General features: G+C 33.7%; 3 protein-coding genes across 3 annotated transcripts in view; 1 reads left to right on the forward strand and 2 right to left on the reverse strand.

Annotated features, from left to right (window-relative positions):
* The window catches only part of LOC134243140 (putative uncharacterized protein DDB_G0293878), a 476,688-nt gene that overhangs the window by 180,089 nt on the left and 268,602 nt on the right, over window positions 1–27,997 (forward strand). The window lies entirely within an intron of this gene.
* On the reverse strand, window positions 5,267–7,295 carry LOC134243145 (uncharacterized). The gene is made up of 3 exons (XM_062725379.1): window positions 6,341–7,295; window positions 6,034–6,197; window positions 5,267–5,752 (listed from the first exon to the last, which is right to left on the reverse strand). The coding sequence occupies exons 1-3, from the start codon at window positions 7,275–7,277 to the stop codon at window positions 5,342–5,344; spliced, it is 1,512 nt and encodes a 503-aa protein (XP_062581363.1). The 5' UTR covers window positions 7,278–7,295; the 3' UTR covers window positions 5,267–5,341.
* The window catches only part of LOC134243128 (uncharacterized), a 28,243-nt gene continuing 11,844 nt past the window's right edge, over window positions 11,599–27,997 (reverse strand). Inside the window, exons 10-23 of the mRNA XM_062725357.1 lie at window positions 26,250–26,392; window positions 25,876–26,045; window positions 25,428–25,559; window positions 24,905–25,054; window positions 24,616–24,727; window positions 24,337–24,519; window positions 24,023–24,162; window positions 23,568–23,786; window positions 20,906–21,158; window positions 19,424–19,587; window positions 18,660–18,855; window positions 13,961–14,122; window positions 13,563–13,673; window positions 11,599–13,459 (exon numbers count right to left, since the gene is read on the reverse strand). Coding sequence (XP_062581341.1) covers window positions 13,319–13,459; window positions 13,563–13,673; window positions 13,961–14,122; window positions 18,660–18,855; window positions 19,424–19,587; window positions 20,906–21,158; window positions 23,568–23,786; window positions 24,023–24,162; window positions 24,337–24,519; window positions 24,616–24,727; window positions 24,905–25,054; window positions 25,428–25,559; window positions 25,876–26,045; window positions 26,250–26,392 — 2,276 coding nt within the window. The 3' untranslated portion in view covers window positions 11,599–13,318. The remainder of the gene's footprint in view (window positions 13,460–13,562; window positions 13,674–13,960; window positions 14,123–18,659; window positions 18,856–19,423; window positions 19,588–20,905; window positions 21,159–23,567; window positions 23,787–24,022; window positions 24,163–24,336; window positions 24,520–24,615; window positions 24,728–24,904; window positions 25,055–25,427; window positions 25,560–25,875; window positions 26,046–26,249; window positions 26,393–27,997) is intronic.

Below are 27,997 nucleotides of genomic sequence, written 5' to 3' on the forward strand. Positions count from 1 at the left end.
CAACTTTCTATCTTTTAAATGTTCATCAAATATAACTATATAATAAACAAGTTTTCCAAAATCTGTCATTAATTGACTTTGTTGTTTATAGATATCTATATTGACTTTCTCGGCTTGATACTATCGCCAAATTATGTGTTATTGTTCGGCATCTGTTTGCTGTATGATTGTTATCAGCAGGAATATTGAATTCAGAATGTTCATAGCATCAAATATCTGGAAACCAGAGAATAAAATGGCGTAGGACCACGGCCCCATTGTCAATTTTGTTACTATCACTGCAAAAAAAATCTATAGAAACCCTTTTTTACGATGGAAAGAAGCCTTTTTGGACTCAACCTCCATCAGATTTATCTGGGATCAAAAAAATGTGACGTTATAGGTGACAGGGCGGAAATGAAATTATATTGAAAATAAGAACATTATTAAATCACTTACATGTTCAACAATTTATTATTGGTGAAAACAAGAACAAAAAGAAACTATATAAAAAATTTAAGTTTTAATATTTTACTCTATCTTTTATATTCGTTTTGTCTATCGAAATGTCATTTTCTGAAGAAAGACAAAATAGTATTTATACTTAATGCACTTATATGGCTTCATATGATTGTCTTCAACAATATTGAAATCTACATGTGTATGTATATTTCCATTAAAATCTGTGAAAATTTTTATTTGATTTTTTTTAACAAAGAGAAATCTTAGATGAAGATATTTTCATTGGATTGCAATGAATGAAAATAAAATAAGACGGATTTTAAACAGCTTGCAGGATTATCACAAATCATCGGAGTTCTTTCAGCATCCTTTTTACACCTCGTGTGGAAGCACGTCGCTTTGCAATTGATCTTTCATACACTTTTATTCTTATTTTTAGATTTATCAATATTCTATAATATCACGGTTCTTGGTAGAAAATATATTTTGGTAAGTTTCATCTGTTATGATTATCATTTTATGTATTGTTTTTGAGCCATTTACCTCCAAGTCAATTTTTAAAAGTTCAACATATTTGATGAATACTTAATTTATATAGTTTGGTTTGTGTTTTTACAAATAATTATATTGAATTTCATAAAACATTACTTATTTGCTTTCCATTTTCTTTAAATAAATGGAAAACAAAGAGAGATAATTTTAAAATTTTGGTCCAAAAAAAACCTGTGTTTCGACAATTCACTTATGTATTATTAATTATTTACGTATATAATGGCCTAATAATCGGTATGAAAAAAAAATGTCAGTCAGCATTTGACAAAATGATAAAGAACTGCCAATGATAGTATTGTCCTCTACAAATATTTGAAAATATTTTTTGAAAAATTCAAATATAGAGGACCCCCCTCCCGCCCCCCTCCAAGTCAATTTTTAAAAGTTAACAAAATTCTTAATATTTTTTTTTATATTGAATTTCATAAAAATATGGAAAACAAAGAGAGATAACTAGAATTTTGGTAAAACTTGTTTCACAAATTCATACCAAAGCTTTTTGTGTGTTATTTCACAAATTCATACCAAAGCTTTTTGTGTGACACGGGGGGGAACATATGTTTATTGACAAAAAACGATAAAAATGTTTATTTTCCACCAATTTCAAAGCGATTTACAAATAAAACTTTATATTTTATTGATATATTCATGTTTTATTTATTTGCCTAAGACAAAAGAAAAGATATAAGGAACATTTAATCATATCCAAGACTATTTCAAAATATGGTGATGCCTGAAACTCCGATTTCAATGAAAAATATCGTCTACCCCCCTTTTTTCAAGAGCTGGAATTATGGATAATTTACTGTTTAGTGCTGGTATTAAGACAATTCATCAATTACCATTGAACTGTTCTTTGTATTAAACAAAGATTTTATGATCAAATTACTGTTCATTTTGAATTAAATGGTTCCAAAATGTAGGCGGGAATCGAGAGGTAGCGTGCGTATTTCTTGTATTTGCTGACAAGGTCATTGTATCAATCATAGAACTTACGAAAGGATGTCTAAATTCTGCTATGATTCTTCTTTCAGCAGCTTGTTTATTAATAATTTACCTCAAAGTTCAAATCATTTTCATGCTGCAACATTTAAAAGCATAGGTGTTAAAATGAAAGATTGTCTAAAAGATGCAGGTGAATGGTTAAAAAGATATGTGAATGAAGTGGAAATAATTGCCTAAACCTCGATGTTAGTTACATTTTTGTTGTGTAGTAATAAAAAAATATATAAGGTCAACCCTAAAACCTTATCATTTCACTGCAATAGTTTGTTTATTTGTTTGTTTAAGAATATCCGATCCTCAGCCAGGAAGGATAACTCCACAAATTAATATTTAAATTGAAATGCATCAAAATGAAGCTTGAAAATGAAATTTTTTCATGCAACAATTTTCATTTTATTCATCTTTATAAGGTTCAAGGTTTTTGGAAGTCTTAGAAAAGGTCTTATAAAAGTTGACATCTGTACCCTATAAAAGGAAAAAATTAATACAGTTTAAGAGAAAATAAGATTTTCATGATTCTAGCCTTAGATACCAATGCTTATTAGCATGATATGAAATGAGAAGTGTTTTGTGGCATCTTGCAATGATAGTAAAAACCTTTTACACTATGCATTGTGGAATACATGACGGAAATAGAAGACAAAAAGTACCAAATATAAGGATAAAAATCATAATTTTTTTGAATGCCTGGATACCTATCGTTTTTTAAACTAAAATTTATTTGTTGATCAGTTTGCAATTAAAAAATGCATTGCTGATATTCCAATTCGCTTTTTCTGCAAAAATATCGGAGATTTGACAATTTTCCCTATGTAATATGATTAACTTTAATTTTTAACTTTAAAGAAATACTGTGGATAAATACATAACTTTGTGGATTCAGAGATACTTTTATGAGTATTTTTGATTACTTAACTGCTAATTTTATAAATCTGAGGATCGGACTACCTTAACGTCCCTTATTAGAATTTTTCACTCATGTGGAGATGTGTTGGATTGTGTTCTCACTCCATACTTCCTAATAACCGTTATAAATAATAGGCTTGTCCAAGCAAATGGAAGAGATTAAAGGTACATGTTAAAAAATGGAAGAATTCACAATTAATAATCTTGTCCTGTCTTATGTTTCGTAAAAAAATATTTAAAATTCATAAATATTAGATTTAGAATATCCCTTGTGTTCAATTTGTAAATAATGTTTTATTTATGATATCTTACACTTGAGGATAATAATCCACTTATTACACCCTGCATAAAAATTACATCGACTACAGTGGGCAAAAGAAACACAGACATTGGCAATGACGTCGTTGAGGTTCTGTTCTCTTTTTGTCCCCCGCTTGAAAAGTGGGGGATATTAATTTGGGTTTGTCCGTCCGTCCGTCTGTCCGTCCGTCCGTCTTTCTGTCTGTCTGTAAATCGTTTCCACACGATATTTTTAGAACCCTTTGAGCTTTTGCAATGAAATTTAGTAGCAACTCCCTATGGACTAAAGAAGACCCCTATTGATTTTGAGGTCAAAAGGTCAAAGGTCAAGGTCATAAATAAGCAAATTCTCTCTGTTAAAACACTTTCGTTTCCACACGATATCTCGAGAACCATTTGAGCTATTGCAATGAAATTTTATATAACAACTCCCTGTGGCCTAATGAAGACCCCTATTGATTTTGAGGTCAAAAGGTCAAAGTTCAAGGTCGTAAATTTATACATTCTGTCTGTATGTAATACTATCATTTCCAGGCGATATTTCAAGAAGATTTTGAGCTTATGCAATGTAATTTTATACCAAAACTCCCTAGGACGTCTCTCGCCCCTCTCAAAGTGCCCCGCCCCGTTTGTTTTATTAGTATTTATAGTATTACATGGCGCTATTTTTAGCGCAGGGGCATGAGGAGAGTTATTGCGTATAAAACATTACACGGACTTTATGTTCTTATTACATCTATTAGAACTGTTTAATAAAGGCTAAATAAATCAAACACCATGGATTGTGTAAAATTTTGAAAACCGAACATGAAAACATGAATATATACATGTATGTGACTTCAGTTTGCATATACTTCTGAACTATAAAGCGACTCCGAGAGTGGTTATGTCTCTCTTCAAACGGGAGAGGTCCTGTGACATTGAACCTTTCATTTTTTTTTTTTAAATCCTTTTTTTTTTACTAAATGATAGTATTGAGCATGTATGAGGTTATAAAATCATCATTACAGTGTGATAAATATTCCATATAAAAAAATCTTCTATATACATAATAAAGAATAAGCAATCAAATCTTTGTATGAATATTGACATACATGTATTTTATTTCCTTCAGTATACATGTATACATTTAATAATTCTACAAATTCAGTCTTTTTCCCTAAGCGGGGGACACGAATTCTCTGAATTAGCTTGTCAGAATAGTCGCGATTTTATTTTATCATGATGGCAGAGGGCTTGTTTGGAGAGTAAAGAGGGAAAGGTATGACAATTGTTTTATTTATGAGCATGATAGATTAAATAGAGGTGGTTCGGTGATGATTGCAAAACTGGTCTGCACATTATTAGGGCTAAATGACAGGTTTAAAATACCGTGATGATATTCTTCATTCTATTGTTAGACCTATTGCAAGTACTCTGGTGGAGAAGTTCATTTTAATGGACGATAATGTTCCACCTCATAGAGTCTGAATCGTAAACGGGTACTTGGAAAATGAAACAATGCAGAGTATGGACTGGCCAAGTCGTTCTCCAGACCTTCCGAAAAATCGACGGGAGCTTCAGACAGCGTTACAAGAGGAATAGCAACCGATTCTCAGGCTAGCCTTGCAATGGTGATGGGCAGCATGGTTCGGTACTGTAGGGCAGTTATTGCCTTGCTGGGAGGTCATTAAAAAAATCCTGAAAATCATATTTTACTGACAGGATTCGACTACTCTGAAAAAATCATTATATTCTGGTCTACGTTCAACATGGCTAATTTTAGAGTGACCATAAAGAACAATTCATAATGTGTGTTAAAACAAATTTATTTTACCTCTACTGATTTTTCCTAATATAACATTAGATCGTTAGATGTGATTATCACATCCATCGTCGTGATTATATTAATCATTCTGTTTACTGGCAAAGAAAGTGAGTATTAGGTATCCCGCGGAACGGGGGTCGAATAGATAGTTAGTGAAATTCTAGATTTACTAAGATTGTCCAATAAATCTACCCAATACCTAGTAAAAACAACTTTTAAGACAATAAATTTACTAGTCATCTTAGTGACTTTTACTGGGGTTTTTTTTCAGTATATAATGAATTTCTAGTAGAAGAACTATAAGAAAGAGACCTTTTAGTAGATATATGTTTACACTGAGGAATTTCCTTCATTGTCTTTGTGTCCAACTTTGCTTGTATTACTTTTTCCATAATAACCTTTGCGTGCCGCTATCATGATATCTAAGGTATCCAAAGTGCTCTTTTGTCCTTCTTCACTTTTACTCAGTGATTTGATATTGCTTCTTTTCCTTAGATACATCGCAGATAGTTTTAATGTGGCAATGGATTTGAAGACTTCGCCATTAGTCGGATGGTCAGAGAGAAGATGGGACTTCTTCATGGATTCCACGTGAGCTGGCGCGATGGCCATAACGTCCTTGTGGCTGGTGGGAAAGCGGTCGATGACGGGATTTCCGAAACTCTCCGACTTTTCGACAATTCGGAAATATTCCTTGAAAAATTTAGGACGATAGCCAATTCCTGCCATAATGTAAATGACCTGTAAATTTAAGAATAATCGTATGTTAACGACATTTTTTTGATAACTCTGATATCACAGCCATATTTATTCTTTATCATGCGAATGGAGAAACGATGATTTTTTTGGCTTTTGGTAAGTAAACATTTAAGCAGTTAAGTATCTTATCCAGACGTAAATTATCCGAAAAGTGATCTAGGTATAAAAATTTCCATCATCAATGAAAATGCAAGTACATGTGCTTTTGAAACCCTTTTATCATTTGACAACAATAATACAACACAAAAGCCTGCAGAGCTCACCTCCGTGCCAATCAGATGTGGCCATGAAAACCAAGCAACAGATACTGATAAAATTGGAAAGCAGATCAACGACAGGATTACGAATCCACAATTCTTACAACATGACTCTACGGTTTTTCTTCTCTTGAAGAAGAACATGTGCAGAGATTCCCAATGAGTAACACCTACAACGGGGACAATTTGTTTCATTTTTATGTATTCAATAAGAGCTACTCTCTAAAATAAAACATGAATTTTAAGATTGAATCTTTCTCTCAAGCATTTAAAGCTTCAACGAATATTCTTGAAAAAAAATAAATTTGTTCACCTGTAATAAAAGCTGGAATTTGTGATTCTGTCATATGAGATGACGCCTGTAGAAAAGAAATCCCATAGCTCCATATGAGAGGATTGGTGTACCAGTTTGTTGGGTTATACCAGGGGTTGTTCTTATTCCGATAGCTGTAGTACCACAGGTTTCCCGCCATGTACAGTACCGCTAACACAACAGTAGTAGCAATACCCCACAAGACACACTTGCGGATGAAGCCCATAATGATATAGGCAAGGCTTAAAACGCCAAAGAGAATAAGTGCACCATTGACAGAAAACGCATTTCCATAGCAAAGCTCTCCGTAAATATTGAACTGGGCGAGAAACATCATGGACAGCATGACATTGGTTGGAATTGTGAAGAAGTGAACAAACTTAGCCAGCATGCCTTGATGGAAGATATCAAAAGTGTACATCTGATAAAGGAGGTCGAAAAAATCCCACTGGACTCTGGGAACAATTAACCAAAAATTCAAGCACTTTTCGCAGCAGTTATCTCCCTCTATATTCTCGCATCCTGGAACTTGACCAAGATTCTCGGCGTGGTCGTCGAAACTCACCGGATCCCGTTTGAGACACACTGATTGCTGCTTTAAAACTTCCCTTTCCAGTGTTGCGAAGTTTTCTGTCAATTCCTTGAAGATGTTCGACGTCAAGAGCCTATTTCGCCTCTGGTCATCCCAATGCTTCAATGAGAGCAGGTAAAATTCAATGGAATATTTCCCTGCATCGTTAGTTCCTGGAGGGTGAGAGAACAGCTGTCCTTTGTAGAATACGATCCCGATCTCGTCATCTCCATTGTTCAACACTCTGTTGATATAGGATTGGAATCTTTTTTCAGCTTCTGCTCTTTCTTGTACATTTGCAATTATTCGAAAGGTTTGTGTATATATGTGTAATTCGGCAAGTTCGTTTCCTTCGAATTCACCCATTGTTGCGATTTAATAATTAATATAGTCTGGAACAAATCATAGAACAAAATAAAACGAATTTTTTTAGAATACATGAGGAAAAAAGTATACCGGTACATATTTTGATGAAATGCGATGATATATTTAATCTAATTAGAAAATGCTTTTAAATATTTATCCTTCATAAATGAAATTTTGATTTTCAAGAAAATGACTACATTTGAAATCATTTAAAAACCATTCCAAACGTTACCTCGTATTGTTTTCCTATTTCTCAAGTAAAAATCAGAGTCTGGTATATTTCTTTCTCATAAAAACTTGACTGCTTTCTAAACAATCTGTTGTAAGTCGTTAGAGCTGAGGTTTTTATTTATATTTAGTTTACCATATTAATATATAATACCATAGAAACAATTGTTTGCACTTGATGTCGAACATTTAAATACATCCTGTTTCTGTTCTATACATGTATATAGATAAGAACGGACGCGCGTTTTTTCCAAATTAATAAATATTAAATTTGAGTGAAAAGAATTAGACCTTATCGAACATCCAGTATGCAAAAGCAGCCATGTGTTCAAAGAGCTGTACTGCTACAGTCTAAAAGTCTCTTAAATATTTATTTTATACAAGTTAAAGGGAATTTATGGTTCAATAAATAAGTGTGCTTTTCATTCCAACATTTCATTACAATTTTAGCATTACTTTAATTCTCTCTAGTCTACAATTAAATAACTGATATCTGACTTTCTTTTAAAATATCATGGTCAAGGCATTTATGAAACATTATGTGATACTGCATTTCACAAGCAATTTTATTTTATTCTGAACTACAGATTATTGTAGTGTTTAATACTAATACATTTTTTTTATTATACTTTTCTATAAATATAAGAAAATGTAGGAAAACTCGTTTTGATATTCCTATAAAGCCGAATGTATTCAAAAATTTCTACCGAGGAGAAGCAAACACTTGCCACTACCTTCAAATTCACAGACAGATCTATCGACAACGCGTTTTATCAACTGGACTTCCATTCTTCTGTCGACTCGATCTTAAAATAAAGTATAAAACTTGAAATAAAAAACACAACAGAATCTGCTTCATCTGCTTCATATTTGGGTGTTTTACTGACCAATACCGTATAGACGATAAGGGCCAACTATCAACTAAATTGTATGATAATTAAAATGACTTCAACTTTTCCATCGTCATCTTTCCTTGTTATTGTAATAATACTCAGCTATCATCTGTATATGGTGTTTACGTCTTCCAAGTTATTCGATTCAAAAGCAGACTCTGAGTACGATCAGTTTTAAACCAATGCAGGCCACTGACAGATAAGTTGAGGATGCAGGGATTTTCTCAACCCTGTTTGTTGTTTGATGTTCCTTTACAACTCCTTGTAAATAATGACCTTATAACCAAGCATTGGGTCGTATTTTGGCGGATCCATATGTTTCATCCAATTGTTAGGATTTCAAGCCGATCTTTAGGTCTTAACATGTGTTTGTTAAGCATTATCAGTTAAATAAAAACTTTGACACCTGCATGGCTTTAGATACAAACGTCTGCTCTTGGAATTTAGAGTGCTTCTCTAACGAAAAAAAAAATAATCTGACCGAATTGTAGTATTTATGAAAGGTATATTATTAAGATAAATGATGAGCTGTCGCTTTACTTCTAAGGTTCATGGACATGAACTAAGCGTTAGGAAATAAATAAGTTTTTAACTAAGCTTGTAGTTCACGAAAGATAAAATAAATAACATGTGCATTGTTTTTGTTTTTCAATTTATGGAAGTTAATATTAAAAAAACTTTATCGTCGGTTCTCAGAGAATCTTGATGCATCATAGAAACTTGAGACCTATTGACACAAGGTCTCACAAAAACTATCTTCTTGAAGTCTGTGATCTCATTTTTTGAAAACCTGTTTGGATCAAACAAGAAAAAAACAAAACGCACCTTTAAAAAAGGTTTAATTATGCAGAAAATGAACAAGAGTGTCTTTTGAACGTTTTTTTAAAGATAAAATTATTTCCTTTACATTTATATTCCTTCATTTAAATTGTGTCCCTTGTTGTAGCCCAGCCCCTAACGGCTCATAATTTGAAGAAACTTCAATTTACACTGAGGATGGTTTCATATACTAGGCAAAATAAGTTAAGGATCATATTTTTACACAAGAATAATATTTTCATACCCATGAATTTATGTGACAGCAAGGCTTAAGTAGTTTTAAAAACATGTCATTTACACGATTCGATACTTAAGTCAAACGTGTTTAATGAGTTTTGGGATTGGTCAAGAAAGTACGTGGCGTTAAAAAAGTAAGTGGAACAATGGAAGCATAGAAGTATCTAAGAGGGTTTTCTTTAGTGAACATAAGAAAATCTCAGTAAATCTGGCCAGAACTGATGATAAGACGCTATGAGGAGGCATATGAGTATGGACGAACACTCCATGGCAGCAGGGATGCTGGAAGCTGGCAAAACGCAACGTCACGTTTCAGAAAGACTTTATCTTTCAAAAAGCGGAATTAACAGTTATGGAACCTATATTTACAGGGAGAAAATTGTCAAAAAAAGGCTAAAATCGGGACGTCCAAGGTGTACGGCAGTCCAAAAGGATCGTTATTTGGCCAATTTTGCTGAGACGCACCGCTTCCAAAGTGCTCTTAAACTTAATACTGAGCATCAGAGAGCAACGGGCAGACGGATTTCTACTCAAACAGTTTGAAACAGTCTCCAGGAAGCAAATCTCAAGGCTTGCCGACCAGCCGTACGTCCTGTATTAAAATTAGAGTGCCGCAGAAATCGACTACAGTGGACAACAGAACACAAAAAATTGGCAATAACGTCACTGGTGTTCTGTTCTCTTCTCAGACAAGTCGCGATTTTGTTTTGACTTCCATGATGACAGAAGACTTGTTTGGATCGCAAAGGGGGAAAGATATGGTGACTGTGTCGTTTCTGAGCTATACAGATTAAATGGAGGTTTGGTGATGATTTGGGCAGGCATAAGTATTGACTGAAAAACTGATCTGCACATTACTGAAGGAAACCTGACAGGTTTAAAACACCGAAATTATATTCTTCATCCTTTTGTTAGACGTATTGCATGTACTCTGAGGGAGGATTTCATCTTAATGGACCATAATGCTCGACCTCATAGAGTCCCAATCGTAAACGACTACATGGAAAGTGAAACAACTTAGCGTATGGATCCGCCTAGTCATTCTCTAGACCTTAAGTTAATTAAATGAACATGCCTGGAACATTCTTTAGACTCGCATTTCAGTTCGTCTTACACTTCCCCAAAATCGACGGGAGCTTCAGACAGCATTGCAGATCCCTCAGGCTAGCCTTGGACGGCTGATGGGCAGCATGGGTCTGCGCTGCAGGGCCTCGCGGGGAGGTCATACAAAATACTGGCAATCATTTTAGTGACATAATTTGACTCTTCTGAAAAAAATCTCATTTTCAGGTCTACCCCCAACATGCCAAATTCTAAAGTGACCATAATGAACAATTTGTAGCGTGTGTTCAAACAAATTTATCACATCCAATGTTTGATTTTCACTTTTAAAATATAAAATATGAAACTAAAATTAAAACTGCATTCTGTTTTCTATGATACAGTATTTTTAAAACATATTTAATTTGATGATCCTTAACTTTTTTTGTCCTGTATATAACTATGACTGATTATGATTACATAGGCAGAAAGAATACATTGTGAAAGCTTAAAGACATGAGATAAGTTCTTTTTTTCTTTTTAATCATGACGACCCGTAGCAGGGTGAGGTGTCATAGGAGATTAAGTTTCAAATGAAAGTTCACAGGAAAAATCTTTATTGTTCTTTTCCTCAAGAATGCCAGATTTTTGATTACTAGTATTAGTCATATTGTTATTCGAGCATCTTCAGATACTGCAGATACAAATTTCTTCTAAGCATGGTCAAAGAGGTAGGATGAAGCCACAATAGGAGATTAAAATTTTAGGTATGCATATACAAGACTATATCTTTTTAAAAAACTCCACCTCAAAAACAATGTTGCCATTACATATGTAAGTCATGCCATTTTTAAATCTTTGATAGCCCACTACCCACAAACCCTCTATGAGGGCTAGTGTGTTTAGAACAGTAGTGTCTAGAGAGGATGTCATTGCATTTTTTATATTGAGGTATCCTATTGGTAGGTGGAATTAATACAGGTGAGGTTAATTTGTGACCCAATTTACATTCAGGTAAGTGTTGTGACCCATGGGCACTGTGCTGTGAGAAATATATGAACATTTTACCTTGGATGTTTTCTTAAAGTATTAAAATACTCATATTTGCTAATCTACATTTTATTAAATGTATAAAAGAAAAATGTAAACAAATAACTCAAAGTTGGTGTTATGTAATCATAAAAGAAATGGACGGAGACTTCGTATTCTGACTGCCAGCAGTCAATGTTAATGAGTCCTAGGATAGGAAAAACTGAACTACAAAATTAACAACAAAATTAACATTGTCACTGTTAACGAGGACAAAATATCACAGATAAATCACTGGTCTTTTTGTGGTTGATGTGCAAAAATAAACTAAGCATATTAATTTGTTTTTCTTTCAAAAATATATTTAGTATAATTAACTACAGTATTTAAAAAAAGGTAAGTCTTCACAACCAAAAAATGGGGGAAAAAACATTTTTAAAAAAATTAAATGAGACTTTCTACCATTGTTGCAATAATGCTGGATATTTTATCAAAAATGTTTATAATAAATAGATTGTAAAAGGAGTAACATAGCTTTATAATCACAGACTAGCAGAACAGAAAAAAAATATATTAAATATATAGTACATAAATGCTTTACATATGTTTAATACAGGATTAAAATATTGCATCAACATTTGTCATTGATTTGTTCTTGAATCAGCTACTGTTACAATTAATTTTAAAAAAGATGACAAAAATGTAATTATCTTAATTAAAGTGCAATCATATGATACCATTGGAAAAATACTGTAAATTTGGAAATTCATTTCAGTCAAAGATGATCTTTTTTTTTTGTATAGAACCTAATGTATCCATTTTTTGATTCCTTAAAGAATTATTACAATGTTTAATTCAAAACTAAAAGGAAAGGTTTTTTTTTTAAATTCATTTGACAGAATTCAAACTTGTTCAAATTAAATGACTACATCATTGTGTTTTTATTTAAAATGCAAAGGTTCTGATATTCTGATGATTCTATGCATCACTCGTAAATTTTCAGATTTACAGTATCCCTTATACATGTATCTAGTAAATAAGCAGGATCGCATACTGCTACATATAACTATGATAATTATGAGGTCATACCAACAGTTACATATACATATATTACAAGTCTACATTATTTTAAAATAACATGAAAATAAATCAAATATAACTTTGCAGGACGGAAAAGAAAAAAGATAAATATCAAAATAAAATGAAAACAAGTATTGCAACTAGCCATGACAAAAGCAGTATTATAGGGGTATTTCTGGAACACTTCTGAAGCTGTTTATATCTTTTTGGACAGAAATTAACAAAATTCTCAAGACAAAAACAAACTCACAAAACACATGCTCAAGTCCTGCTCAGCATAAAATACAGTATTACAAACATGTTACTGTATGCAGGGTTATTTTTGCCCCACTCTATTTTTGCCCTTCAGCACTTGCAAACAATTTGCCCTGTTTTAAATTCGCCCAGTCACAGTTTTATTTAAGAAATTATACTGCATTCTTTTCATTCATCCAACCGAGGTTAGGGGGAAAGGAGCAAAAATGAACAGGGGCAAAAATTTCCTGCTATACAGTATTTAAAGTAGGACAATGACGCTGGAGCTTCTTGAACAAGACATGTCATCTAAAAGTATGCTTTCCAATGCTGATAAATGTAACAGTGTTGTTGTTTTTTTTTTAAATCAAGCTACTTGAAAGAAAGGGTTGTCATTTAGAAACAATTCAAAATTCACTTATCATCTCTATGCAAATAAAAGATAGATTTAGTCCTTTCACACATGGAAGCCATTATCCATCAGTTCCTGCTTGCTGTCCTCTTTAACTTCTTTTTCTTGGGGAGGGAGTCATCACTACTACTTGGGGAGGGGGAGGCTGGGGGAGGGAAATCGTCCGCAGTGAATCCTGATCGAGTGTGGGCACTTCTTCTCCCACGTACCTAATGAAGAAATTCAATATATTTACATTTCAGTAAAATCAAGATTTCTTATCAAATTTTAAAAAAGTTTTAATACTCATAGCAAGACATGAAATAAACTAACCCCGTGAAAGCTGGCCTGTGACCCCATAAGATTCTCCACCCCTCGGGCTCCTCGCTCCAGGGCCGTCTTCATATCTTTGTCCATTCCAGGGATAGAGATGTCTCCAAATACCTGTAATACAATGTATATAAGCTTACATCTATACACATGATTAACAGGTGGATCACAGAATACCTTGCGTTAAAAACTCAATGACTAAATGTTACACCAATAAAAAGGGGAAACAGAAAGTGATATTCGGAGTTCCTTTAATATGCCAATTGAAATTTTGTGTTGTTGTGTAGGGGGGGCAGACAGAATTATATTAAATGCTGCAGTACATTTCTATAAATATTCTTGTTGTAACTGTTAAACAGTTACATCACCATACAGACATATTAACTGGGACAAATACTAACCTCAACAACAGCGCCATCTGGCAGCCTTAGGAAGTGTCGGTAGAGTTCACGGAGTCCGTCTAGGTGAATCGTGTGGATGGAGACGTGAGTCGTGATCTCCTTCTTCCCCTTCACCGTCTCCTTGTGTTCCACTCCACTCTCGTCCCAAATACTCTCCTCCACCTTAAAACAAAGGGAAAAATACATAATCTAACTTTACTTTTCCTTTTAATAAATAACCAGAAGTCTCTGTCGAGACTGAAGCTCTACTGGTTTGTACTTATAGCAAAGGAAGAGAAAAGTACTTAAGCAGTTGGAAATTGAAACTTTTCAACAGCAATAAATAGAATAATGATCCTCGATTAAGTCTCTTTATGTTCTTAGTGCAGTCTACTTGCATGCCACATTTATATTATAATCAGACTAAAATTGTATTTGGAGTAGCATTTTGAAAGAATTTCACAGAAATTTCTATTTTTAGTAACCACGGCAACACCGTTCATCGAAATCAAAAACCGATACACAGAATTATGTATCTTAGTGTAGTCTACTTGTGTGCCAAGTTATATTGAAATCAGACCAAAACTGTAGGAGGAGTAGCATTTTGAAAGTATTTCACAGAAATTTCTATTTTTAGTAACCACGGCAACATCGTTCATCGAAATCAAAAACCGATACACAGAATTATGTATCTGAGTGTAGTCTACTTGTGTGCCAAGTTATACTGACATAATTGAAATCAGACCAAAACTGTAGGAGGAGTAGCATTTTGAAAAATTGTTTACAGACAGACAGACGGACAGACAGACAGACAGACGGACGGACGACGGACGCATTACTATCGCATAAGCTCTTCTGGTCTCTGACCAGTAGAGCTAAAAACTAGAACTGTCCAATAGGGACAAATACTCCCGCTGGGTTTTTCAGAGTAGGTGCCAATTCAGAAATATTTTATGGATTTAGTAAGAGGTGTTCACTATTGTCTAATAAAGTGCCCCGCCACAGCATGATACCCCCATCAAATATTGTTCGATAATCATAAATTGGTTAGGGTGCAAGAAAATCAAGTAACCTTGATTAACAGATTGACACAGATTTCAATGATCTAATTTCCATTTCTTATCATGCTTAAAATATTGTACATACATCTCTAAGAGTCTTACAGTGTAGGGATTAATTAAAACAAATAATACATCATATAATTCTAAACTGGCTGTGTTAGAGCTTAATAAATATCCATCTGCAGCTTTCAATTGTTTATTGCATATTTTATGAAATAATGGAAATGCTACAGTCTAATAAAAAAAATCAAAAATTAATTATTCTTTAGACTATAAAATTCTAAGTGAGACATGACTGCAATTTGTTGCAAATATATAACCAGAAGTCTCTGTCGAGACTGTAGCTCTACTGGTTTATACTTAAAACAAAGGAAGAGAAAAGTAGCAGTTGGGACTTGAGACTTTAAATCAGCAATAAATAGAAAAAGGATCCTTGCCACTCGTCAAAATAAAAACCAATAAACAGAATTATGTATCTTAGTGTAGTCTACTTGTGTGCCAAGTTATACTGAAATCGGACCAAAACTGCAGGAGGAGTAGCATTTTGAAAGAATTTCACAGAAATTTCTATTTTTAGTAACCATGGCAACACCATTCATTGCAATAAAAAACCGATGCACAGAATTATGTATCTTAGTGTAGTCTACTTGTTTGCCAAGTTATATCAAAATCAGACCAAAACTGTAGGAGGAGTAGCATTTTGAAAGAATTTCACAAATTTCTATTTTTAGTAACCACGGCAACACCGTTTATCGAAATCAAAAACTGATGCAGAGAATTATGTATCTTAGTGTAGTCTACTTGTGTGCCAAGTTATACTGAAATCGGACCAAATCTGTAGGAGGAGTAGCATTTTGAAAGAATTTCACAGAAATTTCTATTTTTAGTAACCACGGCAACATCGTTCATCGAAATCAAAAACCGATGCACAGAATTATGTATCTTAGTGTAGTCTACTTGTGTGCCAAGTTATACTGAAATCGGACCAAATCTGTAGGAGGAGTAGCATTTTGAAAGAATTTCACAGAAATTTCTATTTTTAGTAACCACGGCAACATCGTTCATCTAAATCAAAAACCGATAAACAGATTTATGTATCTTAGTGTATTCTACTTGTGTGCCAAATTATACTGAAATCAGACCAAAACTGTAGGAGGAGTAGCATTTTGAAAGAATTTCACAGAAATTTCTATTTTTAGTAACCACGGCAACACCGTTCATCGAAATCAAAAACCGATACACAGAATTATGTATCTTAGTGTAGTCTACTTGTGTGCCAAGTTATACTGAAATCAGACCAAAACTGTAGGAGGAGTAGCATTTTGAAAGAATTTCACAGAAATTTCTATTTTTAGTAACCACGGCAACACCGTTCATCGAAATCAAAAACCAATACACAGAATTATGTATCTTAGTGTATTCTACTTGTGTACCAAGTTATACTGAAATAAGACCAAAACTGTAGGAGGAGTAGCATTTTGAAAGAATTTCACAGAAATTTCTATTTTTAGTAACCACGGCAACACCGTTCATCGAAATCAAAAACCGATACACAGAATTATGTATCTTAGTGTAGTCTACTTGTGTGCCAAGTTATACTGAAATCAGACTAAAACTGTAGGAGGAGTAGCATTTTGAAAGAATTTCACAGAAATTTCTATTTTTAGTAACCACGGCAACACCGTTCATCGAAATCAAAAAACCGATACACAGAATTATGTATCTTAGTGTAGTCTACTTGTGTGCCAAGTTATATTGAAATTAGACCAAAACTATAGGAGGAGTAGCATTTTGAAAAATTGTTTACAGACAGACGGACAGACGGACAGACAGACAGACGGACAGACGGACGGACGCCGGACGCATTACTATCGCATAAGCTCTTCTGGTCTCTGACCAGTAGAGCTAAAAATTGAAATGTAATTTTTTTTTTTTAATGAACACATGTATAATTAATTTTAATTATATTATTCAATACTAATTCAGTTTTAATCATACACTAAAACATCAATTTGTTTTAATTACATTACACCAATTGAAAGATCTTTATCTGAACTTACAGCCATCAAGAACTCTTAATTAACACAAGCAACTATAAGGCCATTTCTTTTTGCCCAACTCCCAAGAGATAAATTAAGATAACACAGCATGATGCTCTTGTTAGTTAACTCCCGACAATGAACTCATTAATTTCTCTCTAATTTGACATGCACATTTCTGCTATCAAAATTTCTCCTTGACCAGTGCTTGATAATTATGCCCATGGGACAAACTGAATTCCTTTCAAATCATTAACATTTGTTACAGAATTTGCTGTAAAGTATATGATAAAAAATAAGTTTTTACTTAATTTAGCATTTTTTAATAAGGATACAACTATATTTTTACATTTTTTAGGATTATGAAATTTAAAATTTTAAAGACTTTTTTTTTTTTAAAAAATCACTTAAATTAAAGGTCACAGTGACCTTGAAATAGGTCGTGACACACCGTCTACCCAAGATGCATAAATTGTCCAAGTTTGATGATTGTAAGTCTAATAGTTTTCTAGTTATGAGCCAAACAAAATCACAAAATAAACTAGAACTGTCCAAACGGGACAAAATACCCCCCGCTGGGTTTTTCAGAAGTAGGTTTTTCCATAATAAAGATATGTATCAAACACGAATTATGAAATTTTTCTTCCAGGGACCTTGAACTTCCCCAAATGACCTTGGGTCAAGGTCATGACACACCCTTGGGTCATGGGCAATCTTTGTGTGAAATGAGAACCTACCAAGTTTATCCATAAGAAAGATATGGACCGGACACGAATTATGAAATTTTTCTACCAGTGACCTTGAACTTCCTCAAATGACCTTGGGCCAAGGTCATGACACACCCTTGGGTCATGGGCAATCTTTGTGTGAAATGAGAACCTACCAAGTTTATCCATAAGAAAGATATGGACCAGACACAAATTATGAAATTTTTCTTCCAGTGACCTTGAACTTCCTCAAATGACCTTGGGTCAAGGTCATGACACACCCTTGGGTCATGGGCAATCTTTGTGTGAAATGAGAACCTACCAAGTTTATCCATAAGAAAGATATGGACCGGACACGAATTATGAAATTTTTCTTCCAGTGACCTTGAACTTCCCCAAATGACCTTGGGTCAAGGTCATGACACACCCTTAGGTCATGAGCAATCTTACTGTGGAGTAGTAGATTCTAATGTCCCTCTGTAAGAAAGATATGGACCGGACACGATTGCACAGACAGACGGACAGACGGACAAGGTGATTCCTATATACCCCCCCAAACTTTGTTTGCGGGGGGTATAAAAAGAAAAAATGCCTGTAAAATGCAGAAAAATCATCCAATCATGATGAAAATCCCAGGTGCACACCTTCATACGGTGAATAATAAGTGTATAAATTTTCAGACAAATCCATCCAACAGTTTCTGAGAAACAGTCCGGACAAAATCTTGTCTACAGACAGACGGACAGACAGACGGACATGGTGATTCCAATATACCCCCCTAAACTTCGTTTGCGGGGGTATAATTAAACCTGCAGATCAAAATTTAAAATATCTTTTTTTGACAATTCAAGTATTTTATCTTTACTTCTAGCTATATAAGAAGATACTATACTTTTAAGAAAGCTTCACTTACATCTTCCTCTTCCCAAATATAGTCATACACAGCAGTCTTCCTCCTCTCCCCTTCCTCCCCTCTCCATTTTTCTGCCTTCTTCACAATGTAATTCAGCTCCTGATTAGAGACTTCAAGGTCATACGGCAGGAAGAAGTTGTCCTCATCACCATGGAGACGCCAGTACACATCCAACAAACGGCCATTATTATGGAGCCTACAATTTGAGGAACATTTTTGGCTCTTATGTACAGATGTACACTTAATTAAATATTTTCATAGGGTTCAATTGAAAGTTTAGTGGTTACAAAAAGAAATAGGTGTTGGTAGGAATTTGATTTCATGGTTGATGAATTGTGACATATTGCGGTGTTTTTGATGCCTTAGAGGGTCTATAATTATACAAATTAAGAAAACGACAAAAAACAAATCTACTTTCACAGAAACCAACCAAAAATTTTGTCAGTAACATACAATCCTTCACTTGTGAGAACCAAATATTATGTGTATTATAAATGTATTGGTTGTCTGTAAAGTGGGCAATTTCATTAAGTGATAAATTTTGCAATGAAAATATGTCAGACTTTTAATTATCCCCCTCTCTTTGCTGTTGAAAAGTTTAACATTTTTTATTAAATAATCCCACTTATATTGTACTAGTTTACACAAGTGAAACATACCTTTTACAAATGAACAAATTTGTACATAAAGCTGCAAAATACTCTTCAAAATAATTATGATATTTTACAAGTATGCCTGGGTAATTCTAGATGCCCTTATTTTACCTGAGGAAGTACATATACAGGATAGAGGCCGACATAAACATGGTGAAGGTGTAGAGGAAAGCCACAATGAAGATCCCAGCCAATCCTGACCCCTCCAGTCTCAGGAAGTGGTAGTACAGCTTCACCACGTCAGCCTGGGGGTAGATCGAGGTGTCCTCGTATCTCTGAAAATAAAACATAAAGTATAATGTCTGTACTGAAATCACCATCTCACAAAACACAGCTGGAGAAAAATTGTCTAGAAATATTTTAGCAGCCATTATTAAAGCATAGTCCATACAAGAAAATAACATAAAAGTCCCAAGTATTTAAAAAGATAAAGTATGCAGCAATAATGAAACTTTTTGTGCAGAATTTCATGAAATTTGAACTAATAAATTAAAAATTTCATCTTCTTGTTCCACAAAAATCCATGAACTACTGCATATACAGTATAATTTGTTCAAACCGGCTACCGCCGGTTCCATAAAATTTGGCCGGTTTAGACAGAATCCGGAGTGCAGGAAAAATGCAGGAAAATATCAATTTCGAAAATTTCGTTGTTTATTTACAAGTACATCATATACATATTATAAATAAAATTAAATGATGAAATAAATTAATATTTTGGAGTCTGAAATTATAGAATAGTCTCACATGACTTAAATTTATTTTCTTATTTGTTCAATCACGAAGTATGAAAGTCGGGTGAAATGTTACCTCAATCAAAATATACAGGACAGGCACGCATAATATAGGCCTACTATGTATCAAGCGGACCGGGTTTCGCTTGTCAAAGATCTCATTCAATGTATTAACAGCAATGCGCAATTATTTACGATGTGCTAATTATTAGATTGAACTTTTAATTTTTATGTAAAAAAAAACTACGTCTTCCCCCACAGTGTTATGGTGCCATTTTGAAATGCGTTCGATTTTCGATCCCGATTTATATATTGATTTGTAAATCGCATACATATATTTTTGTGTTTATGTTTTAATGTAGTAAAAGGAGTTAAAACAAAGTTAATTTTTTTAAATTGTAATTTAATCATATAATATATTTTTCAAGTGGGCTGCGTCACCGCCGCATTTAACAGAGTACGTCTCATGGCACTAATCATGCTAATGTAAACACGGATTATCACATCCACCACGAAAGGTGTTAATTGCTCTGAAGTAACTCAGGTGTGGCCGGATTAGAGGGAATAATTACCGTTAATTATGAGCAGTTGGGACCAGTATGGCCGTTCGGAATACAGAATAGACAGTATCCGGACTACACAGAATTTTTTTTATTGAATTTGTTAAAGAAGTGCATGGGACTAAAATTTGTAGACGGAATGGACAAAAGTCCGGAGTACTCAGAGTCCGGATTAGACAAATTTTACTGTAATAATCTATTTCAATGCAGACTAAAAGAATGAATCAGGATCGATATGCATAATTTATGCAAATACAAGTTCTATATCCCATTCAAATTTCTGTCTCACTTATCCCTACCTTTATGCTCATGTCCACAATGAGGATGAGGAGAGGGTCTAAGAAGGTAAACAGTCCGTAAGCTACGACAAATTTACAGCCGATGTCCGGAAACAGTCCAAATAGCTTCTGACAGACCCAACATAGGACCACGAGGAGACAGAAGACGACAATGTTAGTGATGGGGCCCAGCCACACCACCCCTATCTCCTCCCGTGTTGCCATCAGCGTGCTCTGGTAGTTCAGCTCCACAGTGTAGGGCAGGAAGTTAAATCTATAAAGACACAATTTTAATAATTTCAAAAGAGAAGAATAGTACCTGTACTATAAATGTCTAATTCAATGTTTAAAATTTTATATTATTCATGATTTTCTGTATTTACAAAATTCATGAAATCTCAGTTTAATTTATCTCATTGTAAAAATAAATATTCAGACACTTTAGACTTTATATTATAAATTTCTCCTTAAAGACGTACAACACATTTGGGGAGATAACTCTTGCGATTTCAATTGAACGTTTGACGTGACGTCAAATTTAACGTCAAAAATAAAGCGTCAAAACGACGAGTAAAACGATCCCGATGTATATCAATCATGAAAGAAAATTGGGATATGGGGCTTGGCTGTGATTGTGCGTACCATACTCAATCAATAAGTATAATTTGTTTAATCAATCCGATTAAACTCCGTAAAAAGCAAGACATAAAATACCATCCCTTAATGTTTATTTCATTTCATTTCATATAGGCCTACAATAAATTGTGTGTTTGATCAAAGCGCAGCATTTTTTTTATTCTGAAAATTTTGTTTTACATTGCCAAAATTCTCATTTTGTACAATTGGTGATATAACATTCCGATTAATGGTCTTCATTACAATTTGTGCATACACGATATAAATATTGTTTTTCTTCTTTAATTAAATAAAACAACAATTTAATAAACAAAAAACTTTTTACAATGTAAAATCGATGTTGTTCTCAGACCCTTACTGATCAAAGAGGAACAACTCTGAAAATGTAGGAGATGTTTATTTTCCTCCCTTTATTCACGGTTTTCCACAGAATCAGATACATTTACAGCAAGACCTGATAAATCCGAGAATTGAATACTATAGACCTCATATATCGCCAGGATACACAATGTAAGTATAGAATTGAAAAGAATTGTTCACTTGTACTGAAATTATCTGCATTTATGAGTATCCTATTGCAGCAAAACGTAACTTTGACTTTCTGTCTACAATGTCGGTTCGCATTTCCTTGAATCAAAACAAAACGTAGCCTATAAGATTTTAAAAAATATCAATGTGCGATTTGATATAAATTGAAATAGATGAAGAGTTTAATGTTTAATATTTTGAAGTTAATGTGGACGAATACGGAATTTTCATTTTAACTTTAGAAGCGACGACATTGAAAGAAATGCGTACAATATCATGAGGGGTGCATGTACATCTAATGCAAATGTCGATGTATCCCCACGGCCACATACTGTCTCGTTTGAAATAATGACATGAAAGAAACTACAATTATTCCATTTATATCATAGGAGAGTTGAACATACACCATTTTTTAATGAATAAAATTAAAGAAATAAAATTAAAAATCAACATATTCAAGTTCAACAAAACTTGAATTCATATCCAGGTTTCGTGTGATATGGAATGCGTAACGCATACGTATATGGACTAAACACTAAAATCTTTCAGTAATTTTTTCCTGATACATATAAAAAGAGTAGTCAATATTTATTCTGCATTCATGAATTTAAAAACTAATGCATACCTCCGGGATTCTTGACGAAATACCAGTATATTTGCACTGTAAACGACGTTCTGTCAAACGATAATGGTATGCGACGCAAAAAAGGAAGGGGTGGGGGTGATAGGGGTATTTAAAAATTGCTTAAAAATCTACATTTAAATACGCTTTACATATGAGAACTTTTAAATTTGTAAGTTAATATATTTTTAAAGCAAAAGCAATATTCAAATTTAATTTTTTTAATGTGTATTTGTAGATTCATATAACAAAGTGATCGACCCCCGTCTGAAAGACGTGCGGGAACGTGATTTATTGAGAAAGGGGGAGGGGGTATTTTTCCCCTATTAAATCAAAACTGGTCGTACAAAAATTATACAAAAAATTATGAAGATTATTTTTACTACCAGCTACCTAAAGAAAGTTTTTTACAAAAATTAAACGACAGGTTTTTTCACAAAAAAATTTTGAATTCGAAAAATACACAATTTTCAAGGCTTAGATAATTCATAGTTTTTCAGTTTAAGGTCTTTAAAAATTGTTTTGATGATATGTATATAAAAAAAAATGACTATGTTTTTGTGATAAATGGTTAAAGGAATAAGCCAATTAAATTTTACATTTATATCTAACCTGGTTATTTTGAAAATCAAGGTTTAAGTAGTTCATTGATTAAAAATTTTCTCTCCTTGTAAACAACTAAAGGGCGGTAACTTTCGGAAGTTCCTGTCCAAAACACTCTCGAACGATTTTGTCCAAAATATGCATGCATGCAGTAGATATAGTCATGTACTAAATATACAAAAATAACGAAAATTAAACGACAGGAATTTTTTGGGGTAGGTGTGTTGTACATCCTTAAATAAACTATGAAAGTCTATTAAAAAAAATTACTGATAGAAAATTAGCTTCACTCACTTGTTGACCGGGATGTTGATTGCGTTGAGGAACATCCACTGACCGATGTAGTGAATGTACATACGTAGGAAGAAGACAATAATAAACATCAACAACATCCCCCAGAATTCCCTGCTTCTCCACTCCGATAATCCCAGCTCCGCCATAAACTGACGACCCACGTACTGCAATTTCTTGTTGGTTCCACTGGAGGTGTGGCCTTTCTCAGCAAAAGGAGGCCTATTTAGTGATGAAAATGGTGATTTAATGATTTGGACATGAGAAAAAACATAAAATTTATTCTGCTAAGTTCAAGAAGCTGTGATTTTTTCCATATGCAGTAAATCTTTGATTCTGTTTTCATAGACATTTGTGAAGAAAAGGCACATTTGTATAAATATGTACCATTTATAACTGCATTAACTTGACCTATAGGATAAAAATCAATTTTTTAGTAATACACTGTGAAAACTCACTGGACAACAAATGAGTGTTGCTCGAGTTCCTCTACATGAGTGAGTTTTTTGCGGTTGACTGGTGGTTGGAGGATGTGAGTTCGCGGTAACAGGGAGTACAGCTTGTTATGGTACACCTCCACAGGGTTGTTCAGGTATTTCTGTAAGATAAACATGTACATACTACTGTATCTAATCATTTCAATCTATATATATCTCTTAAATTTTACTTATTGCTCCTACAATGCACATTTTTTTTTCTGAAATAAAAAAGATATCTCTTTCTCTTATCAGACCAAGTTTCTACTTTGCTGCATCAGATGCCTCTGAATTACCTTATAGTACATCCCTGGCATTCCATCCACGGGTCTGAAATCCTCCTCTTTACGGATGGCTTTCAGATCATTGAGGTCAGCCAAGGCCTCGTCTTCAGCATCATCCGAGTCAGAATCCAGATCCACCTTCTTGTCTTTGTGGATAATTCTTGATCCGAAAGTGGTAGCAGCAGTGGAAGGCCTCTGTTATACAAGAAATAAAAATTTTATTTTTTTTTAAAATGACACCCCTCATCTCATATTTCTCGTTTGTGGAGATTGGAATTCAGAAGTGTGTACCTTATCATCTGATCCAGCTCTTTCATTGAGCTTGATTTTGGTTGCTGTGGCGTCTGACTTGTTGCCATCAAAATCTGTCCCTGTCGGGCTGGTCAGACTGACTCGAGAGGTGCTATAAATCAAACAATCTTAATTATAAACAAATTATTAAACAAAAGCTGCTTATAATCAAACATCAGTGTAAACTCCACTTAGAAATTGTTAACTGAACTGGTTTTGGGATCAGAACATACTTTCCAGCTTATAAAACAAGAATGTTAATTTGTAGATCAAAGTTTGAGGGTTATACCTGGGGTCAGAGCTGATAGATGACATTGACCCAGGGATGGGTTCCTCTCCATCCCGACACTCCTCCCCTTGGTTGACACGACTGGGAAATCCAGTAATGGAGGACGAGAATTCCAGCTCCACTTCATACTCCTTCTGGCCTGCCAGGTGTCTGGTAATGTAATCAAATAAACTTGTATTTTAATCTTTTTTTTGGAGAAAGCTATAGTGGTGTCTTCATCTTTTGTAAAATATCAATTTTCATCATCTTTCGGGTTGAGCCAGATCAAGAAATTAGATAAACAACAAAATACTCACTTTTCTAATGGAATGTCAATACGATTTTTTTAATCCAGCATATAAATTTATCCCCATGAACATTGACGAAACCAGTTTTGAAGACTTTTTTGACAATTTTCCAATCACTCAAAATGTTATTCAGAAGTTACTCAGTATCATTTAAAATTCATATTTGACTCATTAAGAACAGTACAAAGCAATTTACCAGTGGTCTTTTAACATTTCAAACTTATCCCTCCACTCACCTAGGCAGCTTTACGATTTCAAAGTACATGTTACAGAGCCAATGATCCATGTCTGAAGCCATTAGTTCCTCTATCTTCTCATGTTTGTCCAGAACATAATCCATTTCACCTCGCAGGAAGGGGCACTTGTATCTGTATAGCATACAACAATTAGTGATTTTCATTTTCCATTGGTTTATAAGATATTGAAAACTTAATGGATATAATGAATTTTAAGTAATACAATTTAATCAAATCTGCTGGTCTCTGATATTCCACTATTAAGGTTGTTTTGCTGTGTTTAAAGTGAAATATGATTTCAAAAGATCATTCACCAGATGAGTATTATAGAGTATTTTAATAGAATACCAGATCAAAGTGATGGTTATATTACGGATACCATTGATAAAGAAAATATTTTTATAGTTTTTTAGTGAGATATAGAAGTATATGAGTTGAAGGTACATACTTTCCCTCGATGATATCAAACTGTCCATCACAGATAGGGAAGCAGCCCCAGCCCACCACGTGGTCCGTCGCCACGACAGCGCCTCTCAATAAAAACAACTCAAACATCAGCACCATTCCGGGTCTCAGAGAGGCTTTAGCCGGGAGGACGGTAAACACACTCTGGTCCATCTGTCACGGTAATTTAACATTTTTACAAATGTCTTTATGATGCAGTGGATTCAATATTTCTTTTGTGGAACTTATGCTTAAATATGATTTATATTCATTTTTATGACGTTTATTTTTTCTTTGCATCCATTTGAAGTTGTATGTAAATGAAAATAATTAATGTACCGGTACAATTTTTTGGTGAATAATTTAAACAAAACTGACTTTCATTTCTACATTGTAATATCTGCCATCATGGTTTACAGGCAATGTTGCTGCACCCCAGGTTTGACCTTTCAACTTTGACCACCTCATGTTGTGACCTCCAAGTCGATTGTACAGGGACACCATCATAACATATCTTCCACCTGTAAATGTGTTAAAAAAGAAAACTATGATATTTAATTCATTTTTTGTTCCAAATCACTTGAATGTCAATACTAAGAACCCCATGAGGAACACGAATGCCAATTTGCTTTGCAGCTATTCAAAATCTAGTTTTTCTTCAGCAATTTCTCAAAAGGTATCAGAATATCTACCGTAATTTTCAGGTTATAGGTAATTTTTTTTTCAAAATTTTGGATCGCCCAATATACGAATTCAACCTTTTTGTTTACGAAAAATGCCCCAAAATCAATAAAATTTACGTAAATTTCAGAGCAAATCTATGCCACTTTTATAACCATTATTCTCAGAAAAATTAATGCCAGGTAAACAATAAAATATTTATTGGCTATAGCTTTCTTACAAAATAAATTCCATTAAATATCCCTTGATGACAGTCAAAGGAAAAAACTGTGCTTCATCAAGTTAATAATTCTGCAACGTGTTATCCATTGCCATCATGCGGTAGCCATCTTGTGAAGTTAGGAAGTCGCTATCGTTTACTAAAAGTAAAACCGCAACCGTATCAAAAGCACACGGAAAAATTGGCTCAAGATCACAAGTGTAGTGTTTTACCATTAATTAGTAGATTGATAAATTGAAATAGTATTAATTTTTCTTATTGTAAAAGTCTTATATTTATTTTAATGTAAAATGAGGGAAATAAATTGTTGCCAGTCAATTCCTAAAAATCGTTTTGAAAGATAGTTTGAAGTTTTACAAGCAATTATGGAAATATACATGCGGATGATAAAAAATTAATTTTATTGATATGGAGTTTTACAAGCAAAGAATTAGTAATAAATGCAGGTTACAGAAATATGATTTAAGACAGAAATATAATTTTAACTGATATAATAAGGTTTATCAAAAGCTTCTTCGTACACAAGAAGTACACTGAATTACCGCTATACAAATTAAGATTGGCTTCTGACGAATTTTAATTGTCTGACAGATAAAAGGATTTAAACTGTGTGTACACGCAAAGGTTTCAACACCTGTGTTGGTTTAATACCCGCAGGGCATGATTAGCAAATCCACGTGCCGTTATAGGATATTAGTGTTACACATCATTGAACAAACAAAGCCATGAAATTCATAATGACTGTCAAATTGTGGATGTACCGGTACTCTCAATTAAATTTATAAATTAAACTTTCAGCGTGGTAACATTATTTCAATTCTTTACTGTTGCTTTATATATACATTCGATGGTCGTTTGCAGGTTTTAGCAAATCCCTGAAGAAGAAAAATGAAAATGGCGGACATCGAAGCAATTGTCGTCCACCGGTAAATAACTAACTGAATAAACGATATTAGGAATGTGTCCAAGTTGTTCTGAAATCAGAATTATTATTCTTTGATCTCGGGTATTTCCTGAATTATAGCTTAAAATAAGAAACGTATTTACGTGTTATTTTTGCCTCTGGTTTAACAACAGTATGAAACTACGGAGGCATTGAACAGGCAAGTTGGAGAAAAAAAAGTAGTAACACAATTCAAAGAAGTTTTAACTACATTTTTTTTAAAAACTTTATTTAAATTCTGTACTCATTAAAATACCTGTTTGTTTTCTTGATACGTTCATG

This window comes from Saccostrea cucullata, unplaced genomic scaffold (genome assembly GCF_032062105.1).
Source record: "Saccostrea cucullata isolate Sc308-1 unplaced genomic scaffold, CSIRO_AGI_Scuc_v1 ctg161, whole genome shotgun sequence".
NCBI classification, from domain to species: domain Eukaryota; kingdom Metazoa; phylum Mollusca; class Bivalvia; order Ostreida; family Ostreidae; genus Saccostrea; species Saccostrea cuccullata.

Bases quoted from the DNA above. Each gene is read 5' to 3' on its own strand.
- LOC134243145 (XM_062725379.1), bottom strand. From the start codon at position 7,277: ATGGGTGAATTCGAAGGAAACGAACTTGCCGAATTACACATATATACA. The intron at 6,198-6,340 runs GTGAACAAATTT...TCCCCGTTGTAG, and splicing joins AATTCCAGCTTTTATTACAG to GTGTTACTCATTGGGAATCT. The intron at 5,753-6,033 runs GTGAGCTCTGCA...TTAAATTTACAG, and splicing joins CACATCTGATTGGCACGGAG to GTCATTTACATTATGGCAGG.